The sequence below is a fragment of the Salvelinus alpinus genome, chromosome 6 (genome assembly GCF_045679555.1).
Source record: "Salvelinus alpinus chromosome 6, SLU_Salpinus.1, whole genome shotgun sequence".
Classification (NCBI taxonomy): Eukaryota; Metazoa; Chordata; class Actinopteri; order Salmoniformes; family Salmonidae; genus Salvelinus; species Salvelinus alpinus.
In genome coordinates this window covers 8,216,918-8,238,242 of record NC_092091.1, presented here as the reverse complement: position 1 = coordinate 8,238,242, position 21,325 = coordinate 8,216,918, and the positions used below count along the sequence as shown (strand labels likewise).

The 21,325-nt window shown below is 38.2% G+C and overlaps 1 protein-coding gene across 1 annotated transcript in view; it reads right to left on the bottom strand.

The window, feature by feature from the left end:
- LOC139578062 (plakophilin-3-like) overlaps positions 1-18,925 on the bottom strand; it is a 66,085-nt gene extending 47,160 nt beyond the window's left edge. The window contains exon 1 of the mRNA XM_071405242.1: positions 18,405-18,925. Coding sequence (XP_071261343.1) covers positions 18,405-18,633 — 229 coding nt within the window. The 5' untranslated portion in view covers positions 18,634-18,925. The remainder of the gene's footprint in view (positions 1-18,404) is intronic.
- Between the last annotated feature and the right edge of the window lie 2,400 nt (positions 18,926-21,325).

Here is a 21,325-nt window from a genome sequence, read left to right as displayed (position 1 = left end):
GACAACACTAAGGAAGGACCTGAATCAGCCCACCAAAAACTGATCCCATTTAAAGACAACACTAAGGAAGGACCTGAATCAGCCCACCAAAAACTGATCCCATTTAAAGACAACACTAAGGAAGGACCTGAATCAGCCCACCAAAAACTGATCCCATTTAAAAACAACACTAAGGAAGGACCTGAATCAGCCCACCAAAAACTGATCCCATTTAAAGACAACACTAAGGAAGGACCTGAATCAGCCCACCAAAAACTGATCCCATTTAAAAACAACACTAAGGAAGGACCTGAATCAGCCCACCAAAAACTGATCCCATTTAAAGACAACACTAAGGAAGGACCTGAATCAGCCCACCAAAAACTGATCCCATTTAAAAACAACACTAAGGAAGGACCTGAAACATCAAACCAAAACAATGAGGCCTTGTGTTTTTCACCGCCGCACTTAAATTAAACATCGATATTATATTGACATAACTTGTTTAATGATATGGGACATGACATTGGTATAACTAGTTTAATGATATGGGACATGACACAACATAGAACAGAGATAGTAGATAGTACAGAGTAGAGATAGTACAGAGCAGAGATAGTACAGAGCAGAGATAGTACAGAGCAGAGATAGTACAGAGCAGAGATAGTACAGAGCAGAGATAGTACAGAGCAGAGATAGTACAGAGCAGAGATTGTACAGAGTAGAGATAGTACAGAGAGCAGAGATAGTGCAGAGATAGTAAAGCAATATGAATAGTACAGAGCAGAGATAGTACAGAGCAGAGATAGTACAGAGTAGAGATAGTACAGAGTAGAGATAGTACAGAGAGCAGAAATAGTGCAGAGATGGTAAAGCAATATGAATAGTACAGAAGGCAGAGACAGTACAGAGCAGAGATAGTACAGAGGGCAGAGATAGTACAGAGGGCAGAGATAGTACCGAGTAGAGATAGTACAGAGTAGAGATAGTACAGAGCAGAGATAGCAAAGTAAGATGAATAGTACAGAGGGTAGAGATCAAATCAAATCAAATGTTATTAGTCAAATGCACCGAATACAACAGGTGTAAGTAAACCTTACAGTGAAATGCTTACATACGAGCCCCTAACCAACAGTGCAGTTTATAAAAATACGAATAAGAATAAGAGATAAAAGTAACAAGTAATTAAAGAGGAGCAGTAAAGAATAACAATATATACAGGGGGGTGCCGGTACAGAGTCAATGTGGAGGCTATATACAGGGTATTACGGTACAGAGTCAATGTGGAGGCTATATACAGGGTATTACGGTACAGAGTCAATGTGGAGGCTATATACAGGGTGTTACGGTACAGAGTCAATGTGGAGGCTATATACAGGGGGGTGCCGGTACAGAGTCAGTGTGGAGGCTAAATACAGGGGGGTGCCGGTACAGAGTCAATGTGGAGGCTATATACAGGGGGGTGCCGGTACAGAGTCAATGTGGAGGCTATATACAGGGGGGTGCCGGTACAGAGTCAATGTGCGGGGGCACCGGTTAGTTGAGGTAGAATGTACATGTAGGTAGAGTTAAATAAAGTGACTATGCATAGATGACAACAGAGTGGCAGTGGTGTGGTTCAGGAGTCTTATAGCTTGGGGGTAGAAGCTGTTTAGAAGCCGCTTGGACCTAGACTTGGCACTGCGGTACCACTTGCCGTGCGGTAGCAGAGAGAACAGTCTATGACTAGGGTGGCTGGAGTCTTTGAAAACTAGTACAGAGGACAGAGATAGTACAGAGCAGAGATAGTACAGAGCAGAGATACTACAGAGAGCAGAGACAGTACAGAGTAGAGATAGTACAGAGCAGAGATAGTACAGAGAGCAGAGAATGTACAGAGTAGAGATAGTACAGAGAGCAGAGATAGTACAGAGAGCAGAGATAGTACAGAGTAGAGATAATACAGAGGGCAGAGATAGTACCGAGTAGAGATAGTACAGAGTAGAGATAGTACAGAGGGCAGAGATAGTACAGAGTAGAGATAGTACAGAGCAGAGATAGTACAGAGTAGAGATAGTACAGAGAGCAGAGATAGTACAGAGAGCAGAGATAGTACAGAGAGCAGAGATAGTACAGAGAGCAGAGGTAATACAGAGAGCAGAAATAATACAGAGGGCATATATACTACCGAGTAGAGATAGTACAGAGTAGAGATAGTACAGAGTAGAGATAGTACAGAGTAGAGATAGTACAGAGAGCAGAAATAATACAGAGAGCAGAGATCATACAGAGAGCAGAGATAGTACAGAGAGCAGAAATAATACAGAGAGCAGAGATCATACAGAGAGCAGAGATAATACAGAGAGCAGAGATAATACAGAGAGCAGAGATAAGGGAATCTCTTGTCATAATAACACTGGGAGCTACGAAAGGTGACACTCATCCAGAGTTACCTTGTGTTGTAAACTAACTAACTAGGCCTTATCCATACATTATACAAGACCAACAACTCATGTTCCTGTTTACACACACACACACACACACACACACACACACACACACACACACACACACACACACACACACACACACACACACACACACACACACACACACACACACACACACACACACACACACAACCCCTCACCAAAACATATGATCTGCTATTTTGAGCTCTACTACAGGCAGAAGGACAACAATTGTTTACAATGTATATAGTAGTTTACAGGCACCAACCTGACCTGGGAGCAATTAGTATTTGTTTTCTTTCTAATACCTTGAGTGTGTGATTGAGCAAGCTTGTAGTGCCGGAGGGGCAGGATCTGCAACGGGGCTACTCCACTGGTTGTGTTACTCCAGACAACATCAAATAAAGCACAGATAAAATATTACAAACAAAATAAATCCTATTTGGACTCAACCCAGCGTCCTCGGGGAAGAGAAATAAACGCTTCATATATAGACTGGTATTATATCCTGTCCTGAGGAAATATGGAATATGTTTGTGAGAACCAGGGAGGGAGCTCTGCAGAAAAGAACCATGTGATTACATGTACATTTTTCACATGCTGTGACATGACTGCTTAGATCAAAAGGGGAGTCATGGCCATCGACTGGTCGTAACAGATCCTTCATTTACCTGGTGTGAACAAATATTCAACAAGATCTCACAGAAAATTTTGAAATTGACTTCTGAATCCAAACTATTGCCTAAAACTGGGATTGAACTCGTGAGCCTCAGAGCCGGATCGCAGAGTTTACGCCTATCCACCATCAGTGTCCACGTGTTTTGGACGGTTAAGTTTCAGCATTCATTCCGAATGGTTAAAATAATAAATATTCACCCATTTTTTAATCTTATATTGTTTTTTTTGTGCATCTCTGAGTTGCTGTTCTATCAATCCTCTGGGTTATTTCCTGTTTTCACGTGTATCCGTGTTATTGCTGTATAACGTAGTAGTTTACAGGCACCAACCTGACCTGGGAGCAATTAGTATTCGTTTTCTTTCTAATACCTTGAGTGTGTGATTGAGCAAGCTTGTAGTGCCGGAGGGGCAGGATCTGCAACGGGGCTACTCCACTGGTTGTGTTACTCCAGACAACATCAAATAAAGCACAGATAAAATATTACAAACAATTTAAATACTATTTGGACCCAACCCAGCGTCCTCGGGGAAGAGAAACAGTGACTAATTAAATGTTTCTGCATAAGTAAAGCACTGCGAGGCATAAAGAGCAGTGATCATAGGGTGGTGTGTGTCTGTGTGTGTAATTACAGAGTCATGTGTTAGTGACAGACTAAGTCAGAAGGAGCTGCAGAACAGACTGACTGACCTCTGCAGTTCACTGACACATCTGGCTTTACTAGCTGGACGAGGCTGGACACACACACACACAGACACACACAGACACACACACACAGACACCGACACACACACACAAACAGACACAACCACAGACACAGACACACAGACACACACACACAGACACACACACACAAACACGCCACAGGTGGTTGACACAGTTATCTTGCTTTACTAGCTGTACAAGGCTGGACACACACACACAGACACAAACACAACCACAGACACACACACAGACACAAACACACAGACACGCCACAGGTGGTTGACACGGTTATCTGGCTTTACTAGCTGTACAAGGCTGGACACACAGACACAGACACACACACACACACACACACACACACACACACACACACAGACACAAACACAGACACACACACACACAGAGACACGCCACAGGTGGTTGACACGGTTATCTGGCTTTACTAGCTGGACGAGGCTGGACACACACACACAGACACAAACACAGACACACAGAGACACAAACACACATAGACACGCCACAGGTGGTTGACCGGTTATCTGGCTTCACTGAAACTAGTTAACAAGGCCAAATTAAGGTTTCTGTCTCAACAGGTTGTGCAATATGCATTCTACAAATACTGTATGTAAAACTACACTGCGCAATAGAAGTGTTCAATAAATACAGAATATTACTATTTTTAATGTTCAATAAATACAGAATATTACTATTGTTAATGTTCAATAAATACAGAATATTACTATTGTTAATGTTCAATAAATACAGAATATTACTATTGTTAATGTTCAATAAATACAGAATATTACTATTGTTAATGTTCAATAAATACAGAATATTACTATTGTTAATGTTAAATAAATACAGAATATTACTATTGTTAATGTTCAATAAATACAGAATATTACTATTGTTAATGTTCAATAAATACAGAATATTACTATTGTTAATGTTCAATAAATACAGAATATTACTATTGTTAATGTTCAATAAATACAGAATATTGTTTTTGTTATTGTTCTATAACATACATGTTGGTATTGTTATTGTTCTATAACATACATATTGTTGTTGTTATTGTTCTATAACATACATATTGTTGTTGTTATTGTTCTATAACATACATATTGTTATTGTTCTATAACATACATATTGTTATTGTTATTGTTCTATAACATACATATTGTTATTGTTCTATAACATACATATTGTTATTGTTATTGTTCTATAACATACATATTGTTATTGTTCTATAACATACATATTGTTATTGTTCTATAACATACATATTGTTATTGTTCTATAACATACATATTGTTATTGTTATTGTTATATAACATACATATTGTTGTTGTTATTGTTCTATAACATACATATTGTTGTTGTTATTGTTCTATAACATACATATTGTTATTGTTCTATAGCATACATATTGTTATTGTTCTATAACATACATATTGTTGTTGTTATTGTTCTATAACATACATATTGTTATTGTTCTATAGCATACATATTGTTATTGTTCTATAACATACATATTGTTATTGTTATTGTTCTATAACATGCATATTGTTATTGTTCTATAACATACATATTGTTATTGTTCTATAGCATACATATTGTTATTGTTATTGTTCTATAACATACACATTGTTATTGTTCTATAACATACATATTGTTGTTGTTATTGTTCTATAACATACATATTGTTATTGTTATTGTTCTATAACATACATATTGTTATTGTTATTGTTCTATAACATACATATTGTTATTGTTCTATAACATACATATTGTTATTGTTATTGTTCTATAACATACATATTGTTGTTGTTATTGTTCTATAACATACATATTGTTATTGTTCTATAACATACATATTGTTATTGTTCTATAACATACATATTGTTGTTGTTATATAACATACATATTGTTATTGTTATTGTTCTATAACATACATATTGTTATTGTTCTATAACATACATATTGTTATTGTTATTGTTCTATAACATACATATTGTTATTGTTCTATAACATACATATTGTTGTTGTTATTGTTCTATAACATACATATTGTTATTGTTATTGTTCTATAACATACATATTGTTATTGTTCTATAACATACATATTGTTATTGTTCTATAACATACATATTGTTGTTGTTATATAACATACATATTGTTATTGTTATTGTTCTATAACATACATATTGTTATTGTTCTATAACATACATATTGTTATTGTTCTATAACATACATATTGTTGTTGTTATATAACATACATATTGTTATTGTTATTGTTCTATAACATACATATTGTTATTGTTATTGTTCTATAACATACATATTGTTATTGTTCTATAACATACATGTTGTTATTGTTCTATAGCATACATATTGTTGTTGTTATTGTTCTATAGCATACATATTGTTGTTGTTATTGTTCTATATTATACATATTGTTATTGTTATTGTTCTATAACGTACATATTGTTATTGTTCTATAACATACATATTGTTATTGTTCTATAACATACATATTGTTGTTGTTATATAACATACATATTGTTATTGTTATTGTTCTATAACATACATATTGTTATTGTTCTATAACATACATATTGTTATTGTTATTGTTCTATAACATACATATTGTTATTGTTCTATAACATACATATTGTTGTTGTTATTGTTCTATAACATACATATTGTTATTGTTATTGTTCTATAACATACATATTGTTATTGTTCTATAACATACATATTGTTATTGTTCTATAACATACATATTGTTGTTGTTATATAACATACATATTGTTATTGTTATTGTTCTATAACATACATATTGTTATTGTTCTATAACATACATATTGTTATTGTTCTATAACATACATATTGTTGTTGTTATATAACATACATATTGTTATTGTTATTGTTCTATAACATACATATTGTTATTGTTATTGTTCTATAACATACATATTGTTATTGTTCTATAACATACATGTTGTTATTGTTCTATAGCATACATATTGTTGTTGTTATTGTTCTATAGCATACATATTGTTGTTGTTATTGTTCTATATTATACATATTGTTATTGTTATTGTTCTATAACGTACATATTGTTATTGTTCTATAACATACATATTGTTATTGTTCTATAACATACATATTGTTATTGTTCTATAACATACATATTGTTATTGTTCTATAACGTACATATTGGTATTGTTCTATAACATACATATTGTTATTGTTCTATAACGTACATATTGTTATTGTTCTATAACGTACATATTGTTATTGTTCTATAACATACATATTGTTATTGTTCTATAACATACATATTGTTATTGTTCTATAACATACATATTGTTATTGTTCTATAACATACATGTTGTTATTGTTATTGTTCTATAACATACATATTGTTATTGTTCTATAACGTACATGTTGTTATTGTTATTGTTCTATAACATACATATTGTTATTGTTCTATAACGTACATATTGTTATTGTTCTATAACGTACATATTGTTATTGTTCTATAACGTACATGTTGTTATTGTTCTATAACGTACATATTGTTATTGTTATTGTTCTATAACATACATATTGTTATTGTTCTATAACGTACATATTGTTATTGTTCTATAACGTACATGTTGTTATTGTTATTGTTCTATAACATACATATTGTTATTGTTCTATAACATACATATTGTTATTGTTCTATAACATACATATTGTTATTGTTCCATAACATACATATTGTTATTGTTATTGTTCCATAACATACATATTGTTATTGTTATATAACATACATATTGTTATTGTTATTGTTCTATAACATACATATTGTTCTATAACATCCATATTGTTGTTGTTATTGTTCTATAACATCCAATTGTTATTGTTAATGTTTTGTTTTTTAAATCTGTCACTTGATGGTTTCATTTCAGAAAGACAAATAATATTTTTTGTTGTTGTAAAATGATGTATATCCGCCTCAGTGTCAGATAAATAAGTAGTACTGCTAGGTTTTACAGTCAAATGTAAAAAAATAAATTATAATAATAATAAAGAACTATACAAATGATACATTTGTGACATCAAAATTATTATAAAAACATCTAAGAATAATAATTAAATACATTAATATGAGATCTGTATGTAAAACATTTACATTTGACATTGCTAATTTAGCAGATGCTCTTACCCAGAGTGCCTTACAGTTAGTGCATTGATCTTAAGATATCTAGGTGAGACAACCACATATCACAGTCAAATATACAGGATACAAACATTCCATTCCAGCTAAACAATAGATATATAGCATTTTTGCAACAACAAAAAACATTTTCATAACACATAAAATCTATGAATTAAAAAATCTGAGAACAGTAAAATTTTACACACACATGAAGGTCCCCATACTGTCTTGCCTAGTTAAATAAAGGTTAAATAAAATAAATAAATACAAATAAGCAATAGCTTCTAATGGGGGGGGGGAAAGAAAATGGTGGATATAGAGTTTAGGAAATAAACGCTTCATATATAGACTGGTATTACATCCTGTCCTGAGGAAATATGGAATATGTTTGTGAGAACCAGGGAGGGAGCTCTGCAGAAAAGAACCATGTGATTACATGTACATGCTGTGACATGACTGCTTAGATTAAAGGGGAGTCATGGCCATAGGCTGGTCGTAACAGATCCTTCATTTACCTGGTGTGAACAAATATTCACAAAATGAATGGCTTGTGGACTGTGAGGTGATTGGTGAATTCACCCTTCTTTCCCTGTGTATAAAACCCCCTAATAAACTTCCCATTTGCATTCTAATTGTGCGACTGTTGTCTGTTTTGTTTTTGAACTTGGTGACATGGAAACCCCACATCCTTGAGCCTGCTACAATACGTAATGTAATGATTCCAAAGCTATATGATACTACAGATATCAAGTTAATTATCTCACATCTCGGAAAAGATTTGTAATGAACCAAGATTGAATCGTACTACAACAGCGCCGACGCTCGTCGGATGTGGCAGGGCTTGCAAACCATTACAGACTACAAAGGGAAGCACAGCCGAGAGCTGCCCAGTGACACGAGCCTACCAGACGAGCTAAACTACTTCTATGCTCGCTTCGAGGCAAATAACACTGAAAAATGCATGAGAGCACCAGCTGTTCTGGACGACTGTGTGATCACACTCTCAGCAGCCGATGTGAGTAAGATCTTAAAACAGGTCAACATACACAAGGCCGCAGGGCCAGATGGATTACCAGGACGTAAACTGTTACTGTTAGTCTTCACTGACATTGTCAACCTCTCCCTGTCCGAGTCTGTAATACCAACATGTTTTAAGCAGACCACAATAGTCCCTGTACCCAAACACTAAGGTAACTTGCCTAAATGACTACCGACCCATAGCACTCACATCCGTAGTCATGAAATGCTTTGAAAGGCTGGTCAAGCTTCCTGCCATCCAGGACCTCTATACAAGGCGGTGTCAGAGAAAGCCCTAAAAATTGCTAATGCACGGCAAGCGATATCAGAGTGCCAAGTCTAGGTCCAAGAGGATTCTAAACAGCTTCTACCCACAAGCTATAAGACTCCTGAACATCTAATTAAATGGCTACCCAGACTATTTGCATTGCCCCCCCTTTTTACGCCGCTGCTACTCTCTGTTATTATCTATGCATAGTCACTTTAATAACTCTACCTACATATACATATTACCACAATTACCTTGACTAACCGGTGCCCCGACATATTGACTCTGTACCGGTACACCCTGTATATAGTCCTGCTATTGTTATTTTACTGCTGCTCTTTAATTACTTGTTCCTTTAATTTCTTATTCTTATTCATATTTTTTAAACTGCATTGTTGGTTAGGGGCTTGTAAGTAAGCATTTCACTGTAAGGTCCACACCTCTTGTATTCGGCGCATGTGACTAATACAATTTGATTTGATTTTACAGTACAAAGTTAAAGACTACAAGACTGCACTTGTGGGTGTGTGTGTGTGTGTGTGCACGCGTGTGTGTGTTCCCAGGCAGGTAGGCTGGAGGGAGGGGTGTGTGAGCTTCATACAGAGCCTCAGGGAACAGGCAACAAACTGGTTGGTGGAGAATGAGGCCAGAAAGCGAGAGGGAAAGAGTGAGAGGCGTGAAATTGAGAGAGAAAGACAAAGAGACAGCAACCCCAAGGTCTCGGGCCTAACCCTGCCGACAACACGCAAACACTAGCTGTCACTCAACAGGCACCTTATACCTGGTCTGTCGACAACAAGATCTCAAAGTTTCCCTTCCAAATTCAACATATTATGGACGAACGGCAATTTTTTTTGACGCATTAATTCCGAGTGGTTACAAGGTAAACTTAAAGATGAACAGTTTAGGCATTAATTCCGAGTGGTTACAAGGTAAACTTAAAGATGAACAGTTTAGGCATTAATTCCGAGTGGTTACAAGGTAAACTTAAAAATGAACAGTTTAGGCATTAATTCCAAGTGGTTAAGCTTAGGGCTTTGTTTTTTGTTGTTGTTTATTTAATCTTTATTTAACCAGGCAAGTCAGTTAAGAACACATTCATATTTTCAATGACGGCCTAGGAACAGTGGGTTAACTGCCTTGTTCAGGGGCAGAACGACAGATTTTGTACCCTGTCAGCTCGGGGATTCAATCTTGCAACCTTTCGGTCACTAGTCCAACGCTCTAACCACTAGGCTACCCTGCCGTCTCTACACTCTAACCACTAGTCTACCTGCCACCTCCACACTCTAACCACTAGGGTACCTGCCACCTCTACACTCTAACCACTAGGGTAAGGCTTGCTACTGCATTATAAACTGTGGTGGTGCAGTGATCTAAGCAATGTGCTCCCACTCCGAGAATCATGAATTCACACCCAGTGCTGGCCAAACATTTGATTCATGTAATTAATCTGATTCATTGAATTAATTTGATTCATTTAATTAATTTGATTAATTTAATTAATTTGATTCATTCGATGAAGATATATATCCACGTCCTAAGGACCTTTTCAAACATCCGAAATTGGGAGTCTATTTCCAGAGCTACATGCTTACAAACGTGAATTGAAGTATCAATTTCCATTGTGTCCTTATGCAAATCAATGATACGTTAATCATCTTCTTAATAATGTTATCAATACATCACAATATTTCGTATTATTGATCAAATGTTATGAATATGTTACAAATAAGTATGTATTATGGTATGTTTATTTGTATCCTCTATTTGCAGCCATTACATTTCTCCCTTGCAGAGTAATAGTTAGTCACTCATGTAAAGCGGAATTGGAAATAAAGGTGCAATCCCCTCAGGAAGATTTCATCTGTGGATGTTTTATCCATGCTCTAGTATTGTCTGTGTGTTTTTCTACTAGCACATAACTGCATTCATAATAGTGTAAAAAGGTGTACACTGTATTTGTTCTGAATTCCCTGCCGGTGACTCTTAGCACCATCTCACAACCACATTGTATTGTAATGAGAAACGGCACTTCCCATACACTGTGTTGTTCAATAGATTACTTCAGGTGACTATAACTGACTAAGTGATTGGATATCTCCAAGGCAGCAGGGCCCTGAGCTGTCACTGGAATAGAATATTACTTCATCTAGGCTATTGGGATACTGGGATACTGGGATACTGGGCTACTGGGCTACTGGGCTACTGGGCTACTAGGATACTGGGCTACTTGGCTACTGGGATACTGGGCTACTGGGCTACTAGGATACTAGGATACTAGGCTACTGGGATACTGGGCTACTGGGCTACTAGGATACTGGGCTACTAGGATACTGGGATACTGGGCTACTAGGCTACTTGGCTACTGGGCTACTAGGCTACTTGGCTACTGGGCTACTAGGCTACTTGGCTACTGGGCTACTAGGATACTAGGCTACTTGGCTACTGGGATACTGGGATACTGGGCGACTGGGCTACTGGGCTACTGGGATACTGGGCTACTCAGCATTTCATTTAGCTTCCCACTCATACAGAGGCTGTGGGGTTAGGAGACTACTTGCATTAAGATATTATCCTAAACTGGGATAGCTTTCAGCCTCTATGATACAATACCTTACAACAGTAAAACAGGCTTCAAAGCATCCGGAAGGCTTCATTAACCTTCAAAGTTGTAGTTAGTCGATGGAGGAAGGGGAGGACCATCCTCCTCAGTGAATTTCACCAAAATAAAAATGGTGAAATATTTAAAAAAGTTATTCTTTTTAGATAAAACTATACTTAATACATTCACGTCACCAAATAATTGATTAAAAACACCTGTTTGCCTTGAAGGTCTACAGTAACCTCAGCAGCACTCTGTAGGGTAGCACCATGCTGTAGCCGGAGGACAGTTAGCTTCCGTCCTCCTCTAGGTACATTGACCTCAATACAAAACCTAGGAGGCTCATGGTTCTCACCCCCTTTCATAGACTTACACAGTAATTATGACAACTTCCGGAAAATGTCCTCCAACCTATCAGAGCTCTTGCAGCATGAACTGACATGTTGTCCACCCAATCAAAGGATCAGAGAATGAATCTAGTACTGAAAGCATAAGCTACAGCTAGATAGCACTGCAGTGTATAAAATGTGGTGAGTAGTTCACTCAAAGAGAGAAAGACAATAGTTGAACAGTTAAGAACAAATTAATTTTTTCAAAAATGAAGGAGGAGCAACACAAAGAGAGAGGGAGATATTTGAAATGTTTTAAACTTTCACTTTCACTTACTTAGCTAGGGAATGCAGCTAGTTAGTAGATGCGGGAAGAAATTATACAACTATCTGGCTGCTATGAAAGTGAACTGTGTTTACATGTGATCAGGGGTGTATTCATTCCGCTGATTCTGTTGAAAAACATTTCGTAAAACGGAAGCAAATGGAACGAAACGAGGATAAACATACCTGGATTTGTCCAATAGAAACGCTTGTTTGCAACTGTTGAACTAATGATTACACCCTAGATCAGCTAGATGCAGGCAAGAGTGTGCAAGGCGATATTGAATGTGTCACTGTCTGCCACCTTGATTACTAAAATTTCTTTCGACCTGTGCATTTACGTTGTAGAACTTTTATTCATAGTCTAGGTTGTAGCAACCTCATGATGAGTATAGGGAAAATTAGAGTATCATGTAGTAGCCTAAACCTGTCGCTGTTACATTGAACTGGGTGAATTGAATATGAATGACAGTCATCCAATATGCTGTAATAGAAATAAGGCCACGCTCATAAACAACTTTATCGTTCTCCCTCCTCCTAAACGGCACCGGCCTACCACTGTAGTTAGTGTAGTTAGCAATCTGTCTAAGTGCAACCCTTTATCTATTTTAACGTAGTCCTGCTTTAAACATGAATTGGGAGAGCTCCTCTGTATGTTCAGTTTGCACTCAGTTGACCTAGATAGATAGAAGACATGTTGTACTGTTCCTCTCAGGTATGTGTCTCTGGCTGCCTAGAGGATACACCCCCTTTGACTTATTCAACATTTGTTGTGTTATAGCCTGAATTCAACATTTATTAAATGTATTTTTTTCCTCACCCATCTACACACACCATAATGACCAAATGAAAACATGTTTTTAGAAATGTTTTGCAAATGTATTGAAAATGAAACACAGAAATATCTCATTTACATAAGTATTCACACCCCTCAATACATGTTAGAATCACCTTGGGCAGTGATTACAGCTGTGAGTCTCTCTGGTTAAGTCTCTAAGAGCGATTACAGCTGTGAGTCTTTCTGGGTAAGTCTCTAAGAGCTTTGCACACCTGGATTGTACAATATTTGCACATTATTCATTATTAAATTCTTCAAGTGTTGCCATAGATTTTCAAGACAATTTAAGTCAAAACTGTAACTAGGCCACTCATGAACATTCAATGTCGTCTTGGTAAGTAACTCCAGTGTATATTTGGTCTTGTGCTTTAGGTTATTGTCCTGCTGAAAGGTGAATTTGTCTCCCAGTGTCTGTTGGAAAGCAGACTGAACCAGGTTTTCCTCTAGGATTTTTGCCTGTGCTTAGCTCTATTCCATTTTCTTATCGTAAAAAAACCCAATGACAAGCATACCCATAACATGATGCAGCCACCACCATGCTTACATGTGTAGAGTGGTACTCAGTGATGTGCTGTGTTGGATTTGCCCCAAACATAATGCCTTGTATTCAGGACAAAAAGTTAATTTAGACATTTTTTTTTCAGTATTACTTTGCGAGGCATTGGAAAACCTCCCTGGTCTTTGTGGTTGAAATTCACTGCTGGGGTACAGAGATGAGGTAGTCATTAAAAAATAATGTTAAACATTATTATTATTTCACACAGAGTCAGTCCATGCAACTTATTATGTGACTTGTTCAGCACATTGTTACTCCTGAACGTATTTAGGCTTCCCATAACAAAGGGGTTGAATACTTATTGACTCAAGATATTTCAGCTTTTCATTTTTAATACATTTGTTAAACATTTCTAAAAACATAATTCCACTTTGACATTATGGGGTATTGTGTGTAGATCAGTGACACAAAATCTAAATTAAATCCATTTTAAATTCAGGCTGTAACACAACACATGTGTGTGTGGGGGGGGGGTGAATACTTTCTGAAGGCAATGTACTGTAAACCTCATGAAGTGAGAGGTTTGGATCAGTGAGTTAACATTAGGTGAGAGATTTGGATCAGTGAGTTAACATTAGGTGAGAGGTTTGGATCAGTGAGTTAACATTAGGTGAGAGGTTTGGATCAGTGAGTTAACATTAGGTTTGGGCATTTGACATTTTTAAACTATTCGAGTACTCACATATATTTTGGTTGAATAATCGAGTACTCACATATATTTTGGTTGAATAATCGAGTACTCACATATATTTTGGTTGAATAATCGAGTACTCAAATGGATAAATTTTTTTTTTATTATAACATAAGGCCTGCATTGGAAAAATATATACTATGTCAAAAGTGCACAATAATGTATCATTTCTCATAACCATTACAGACAAAAAAATCATAGTTGCTAAATTGCCACATATATATTAAAGTCAATAAAAAAGCAAGTGGAATTTATTGAAACCGTAATATCAACCGGTTGCATTATATCGTGGAACACAATCCTGAAAAAGGGCTGTAACCTCAGCAGTGGTGCTTGATTGCAAATTACCGACTTTATTCAGCTTGTTCTTTGGAATTTTCTAAATGGATGAACAAAGTCATAAATTTTTTTAAACAAATGTATTTAACCTTTATTTAACTAGGCAAGTAAGTTAAGAACAAATTCTTATTTTCAATGACGGCCTACCCCGGACAACGCTGGGCCAATTGTGCACCGCCCTATGGGACTCCTAATCACAGCCAGATGTGATACAGCCTGGATTCAAACCAGGGATTGTAGTGACATCTCTAGCACTAAGATGCAGTGCCTTAGACCGCTGCGCCACTCGGGAGCCTATGCTTAATGATTCTGATGAAAATATGCTCTTTGTCTTCATCAAAATAATGTTCAGTCTCTCCTGGTAGCAGCCTGGGGCTAACACTGTCACCGACTACTGAACACTGTAGTTTAACACCTGGGATAACTCTGAAGACTTTAGGAAACGTTTAATTTAACATCCAGGGAGTAGCACAGTTTAGCTAATCCTTGACAGTCCCAGAGAGTTTACATAACAAGAGCACTGAGACACCCAGCCTGCTTTGTGTTGAGACACCCAGCCTGCTTTGTGTTGAGACACCCAGCCTGCTTTGTGTTGAGACACCCAGCCTGCTTTGTGTTGAGACACCCAGCCTGCTTTGTGTTGAGACACCCAGCCTGCTTTGTGTTGAGACACCCAGCCTGCTTTGTGTTGAGACACCCAGCCTGCTTTGTGTTGAGACACCCAGCCTGCTTTGTGTTGAGACACCCAGCCTGCTTTGTGTTGAGACACCCAGCCTGCTTTGTGTTGAGACACCCAGCCTGCTTTGTGTTGAGACACCCAGCCTGCTTTGTGTTGAGACACCCAGCCTGCTTTGTGTTGAGACACCCAGCCTGCTTTGTGTTGAGACACCCAGCCTGCTTTGTGTTGAGACACCCAGCCTGCTTTGTGTTGAGACACCCAGCCTGCTTTGTGTTGAGACACCCAGCCTGCTTTGTGTTGAGAGACAGAGAGAAAGACCATTGCTATGTAATTTCCCTGACAAGACTAGATAGACAAGAATCACAGAAACCTGGTCTCTCCGACTCTCATTAACCACATATACATAAAACCCTCTCCTCTCTAAAGCGGACTAAGACAGACCTGTCACTCAATCTCACTGAACCAAGTCTCACTGAACCAAGTCTCACTGAACCAAGTCTCACTGAACCAAGTCTCACTGAACCAATTCTGACTAAACCAAGTCTGACTAAACCAAGTCTCACTGAACCAAGTCTGATTGAACTTAGTCTGACAGAACCAAGTCTGACTGAACTTAGTCTGACTGAACCAAGTCTGATTGAACCAAGTCTGACTGAACTTAGTCTGACTGAACCAAGTCTGACTGAACCAAGTCTCACTGAACCAAGTCTGACTGAACCAAGTCTGACTGAACCAAGTCTGACTGAACCAAGTCTGACTGAAGCGCTTTATTTTCCCCCTAGTACTCATTGTGTCGGGGTAGCTGTGAGTTCATAGGTCATCTTAGAGCAGACTTAGCCTGAGTAACACCTGTAACCCAATCTTCTGGATCTCAATCTCACTCAAGGCCTTGTTAGACTGAAGCTATTTCTTTCACCCTAGTCCTTGGCGACGGTTCTCTCCCTCCTCTCTCTCTCCTCTCTCTCCTGGCAGTGAGTACATTTTATAGACGGGTTGTTTGTTTAGCAACAAAACCGACTTGTGCGCAAGTGGGGAAAAACTACGGGGTTGGCTTAGATTGTTGACAACATGTAAACTATATTTAGTCTCCAATGTTGATTAAAAACATAAATACATTTGGACAATGAGCACTTGTTGTCTCTCAAATACATTGCTACAGTTGATGGTTAGCCAGCTATTTTATTGTTGCCATATTAGCAAAGACGTGAGAACAGTCAAAACATGAAAACAAGACATGGTATAAAGAACAAGATGAAACTAGATGAAACGAGCCACTTACTCCTCCCCACGTGGCATGTTCTTGTCATTGTTGCTAGCTATCTGGCCATCCAGAATCACAACAACAACAACACACAAAACGTCTGCCCCGTTGAAGCGCGTGCATCACTTTCATGACATTGTCAACTAACCCATCTATGAAAACCATGCTTGTTTGAGCCTGTCAGCTAAAGAAGAAATTGTGTCAAAACTTCATGGTAAAGCACTGCTATAACCCAAAACACAAAGGGAAAAATAAAGTTTATTTGATTCTATTGGTTCTACAGGCTTATACAAAGACTGAGGTAGCTGGTGGAGAGAGGGGAGAGAGAGAGAGGGAAAGGGAGGGGAGAGAGAAAGGGAGGGGAGAGAGATGGAGAGAGGGGAGAGAGAGAGGGGGAAAGGGAGGGGAGAGAGGGAGGGAGGGGGAGCGAGAGAGGGGGAGGGGGAGAGAGAGAGAGGGGGAGAGAGAAAGGGAGGTGGAGAAAGGGAGAGAGAGGGGGAGAGAAGAGAGGGAGAGGGGGAGAGAAGAGAAGAGAGGGGGAGAGAAGAGAGGGAGAGGGGGAGAGAAGAGAGGGAGGGGGGAGAGAAGAGAGAGAGAGGGGGAGAGAAGAGTGGGAGAAGAGAGAGAGAGGGGGAGAGAAGAGAGAGACAGGGGGAGAGAAAAGAGAGGGGGAGAGAAGAGAGAGAGAGGTGGAGAGGAGAGAGAGAGGGGAAGAGAGAGAGGGAGAGAGGGAGAGGGGGAGAGAGGGAGAGAGATGAGGGGCAGAACTGGATCAGGTCGTTTTTATACACTGTATACAACACTAAACAATTAATCTAGGGTGGTCCCGTGTGGCTCAGTTGGTAGAGCATTGTGCTAGTAGCACTGGAGTTGTGGGTTCGATTCCCATGGGGGAAATAAGTAAGAAAATGTAAGCATCCACTACTACTAAGTTGCTCGGGATAACAACATCTGCTAAAATTAATTGAATTTTAAAAAATATATATAATTCATGCAATTTGTTTATATGATTTGTTCATTTAATTTAACCAAAAAAGTTAAGAATAAATCCAACTCCTGCATGTTGCTCAAAATCTAAGTATTTTAAATAGTAATTTTAATTTTAAATAATATTTTTAATTTGTCTTTTTTTAATTTTAAGTCTTGCAGCATAACTTGCAGCATGACTGTTTTTAGAGGATTGTGGGTAATTCAACATTTGTAGACTTTATGATAATTTTACACAATGTTGCATACATGTTTGAAGAAAGAAACGTATATTTATATAACAGTATTAAGCCGTTTGATGTGCCGTGAGGCAAATGCATCACATTGCAATGCAGTTGTACCGACAGTTGCTACAGGTGGATTGAGCAGTGTCAATAGTTTGCTTATGTATCAAATCAAATCAGTAAATTCTCTCTGAGCGCGGCAATGTAGTAGGTAGCCTACCCTACATTTGAGTACCATGTCGCCATAGGAGGCTAGGTCCTACCTGAGGAGGTATATTGTGTGGCCGAGCCGTTCTGTCGTGAAAGCGTCGAGGTTTTCTCGGCGAGCCGCATAGCAACCTGCTGCTGGACCCGCTTGGCCCGGGTCATCTCATCCGACAGGTTGCCCCCTTTCCCCTCGAGTTGGATCTCGGACGGGACCGCGTAAGTACTGACGGCGGTATTGGCCTGCAAAGCAGACCGAAAGACATGATCTTGAGCCCCGAAACTCATTGTCGAAACTCGGAAGGCAATATAAAAGTTCCAAGGATTCCAACCGAGAGCCCAATGTGTGTGTTTCTCGTCTAAACAAATTCTGATCTGGAAATAATTAATTTGGTCATCAGTATAGTCGGTATTCGGTGTTGAGTTGCTCGCTCATATGTGAGATACTTTTCTAACGACCGCTCCCTCGGTAATGAACTATACAGAATATGCTGAAATAACAACGGGGTGGAGTCTGTGAGGGAGAATAGGCTACCTGGCACAGGAAAATAAACTCTCTCATTGAGTACGGTTACATGCACACAATAATGCGATTATTGTGGATAGTTAGATTCATATAGTAGTTATTGCTTTGCTAGAAGAACGATTCCCCTAATCATCCTGTTTACATGGACACATCTGAAAAAAAGGCTACCTGATGGCACTCTGATAAATGCAGAAAAATCGCCAATCAAAAGAAGCTTTCTAGCACAGTGATCCTGTGCTTCATTTGTAAATCGGGACGTGCTGGAACTAACAGTGAGCGGGTGAGGGGGGTGACCTGGGAAGCTCTGAGGTACGGGGAATCATGACAAAAAAACAACAACATAGCTAGCAAAGCATTCCATGCATATCATCGCATTTGCGCAGTGGCATAAAGCAAGAGAGTAGAGGCATTTATACACGGGGAACATTTTAGTAGCCTAGGGTCCGGAAGAAAAAAATTGGTAAGGGAAAATGTGTTTCTTTTAGAAACACATTTCATGCAATTTTACATCATTTTACATGACCGGAGACGTTTATTTTTATGCCGCACAAATGATCGAAATGACAGGCTACTTTGACACTGACAAACTGAGAATCTGAGATCAATAAAAACCACCTTGAATCAATAACCTAGGCCTAGAAAAGTATAGTCCTTTATAGTCATGCTTTCCAGTTTCACTGACTCACCCCAATGATGCGCATCTCACTCGCTTCTTTGCCGGTGATGGCCGATGCGATGTAAAAACTATATTTGGAAGTTGATTAAATATTTTTTGGTAGCAGACAGATTAGCATTCTTTTTCCCCCCAGCATTAGCCATTTGGTTTCCAACCTGTGTTTTCTCGCGATTATATTTGACATATTGCGAAAGTTTTGACTGCATGCTGTTCACTGACAGATTTGCCGCGCGTTCCCGACTGTAGGCCATGCTTTGTGATTAGGTTACACACAATCCACAGCAATTAAAGAAGCTGTTGATCCTCTGTGGCAAAATTATGGGCATTGTCATGGTGTAGTAGGACATTCTGAATTATTTCATTTATTTCTGAACAGCAGTTATTCTATAGCTAACTTTGGCAAAAGTATTTCAATTCATCAAGTGGTGCTGCAGCTCCTCCAGAACCCTCCGCGCGTCTATGATTCTATAAACAAATAAATGAGGAAGTGCAACGCTGAAAATATGAGCGTTGTAGAGGCTCATGTCTATCAGACCATAGAGAGGGAGGCAGATCATACACAGTGAATCTCATTCTAGTTCTGTGAGAGATACAGGCGCGCTACTCACACAGCCATTGCCACGCATCGGTCTCAAACAAAGGTTACAATGTTACGCAAACACCGGGCGAACCCAACCCGAATCAACTCTTAGAATATCAGGCCGTGGGGCAGGACAATTAACGAAGAGGCAACTCGAATTAACTTTGATCGGAGAGGTGCCGAATCCTGTTCCGGTAGGATCCGGCTCACGTTAAGCACTGCAGCGACCATGTTATTTTTGGGAAGAATATTTTATTCTGATTTCGGACATATAAAGTCACTATAGACCCTGGTTCGATCCCGGGCTGTATCACAACCGGTTGTGATCGGGAGTCCCATAAGGTGGAGCACAATTGGCCCAGCGTCGGCATTTACATATCCTAATAATTCGAAAGATTGCTCGGGAAACCAGGTGTTTTTAAACCTTGTAATGCTTACTTCGATTTTGACTTTATACCAAGTAAGATAAGAAGAGTGAAGTGTTTACATAACTATTGCATAATCTACCTACTACCATAATACATTTAATATCGAATTATTACTATGCATGTATAGGTCCCCCGAATGTAGACCGGGGCATGTTGTCACACTTAAAACCACTTAAGTGTAGATTTCTCAGCATTGGTATATCTATTAAAACCCATTTAAATATTGATGAATAGATTAAAGTAAGCATTTTACTGTAAGGTCTATTCTTGTTGTATTCGGGTGCATGTGACAAATAAAATTTGATTTGATTAGAAAAAGTTACTTTTACATCTCTCATAAATTAAAGTTGCACTATGAAGAAATCGCTCCGCCGCCATTTCCTGGTTGCTAAAAGTGTAATAGTTTGCCTATTTTCAGTTTATGTGACACAATAAGCTAGTATAGTGTAGAGAATCATTGTACCATCTAAACCGCTGTGAAATATGTTTTCCATAACCAAAAAATATTGTTGTTTCAGCTGTTTGAAGCTGCTGTACAAAACCATAAGTAAAAGACACAAAAACAAAACTTTATTTTTTTATTTTTTTATTTCACCTTTATTTAACCAGGTAGGCTAGTTGAGAACAAGTTCTCATTTACAACTGCGACCTGGCCAAGATAAAGCAAAGCAGTTCGACACAAACAACAACACAGTTACACATGGAATAAACAAACATACAGTCATTAATTAACACAATAGAGAAAAAAAAGAAAGTCTATGTACAGTGTG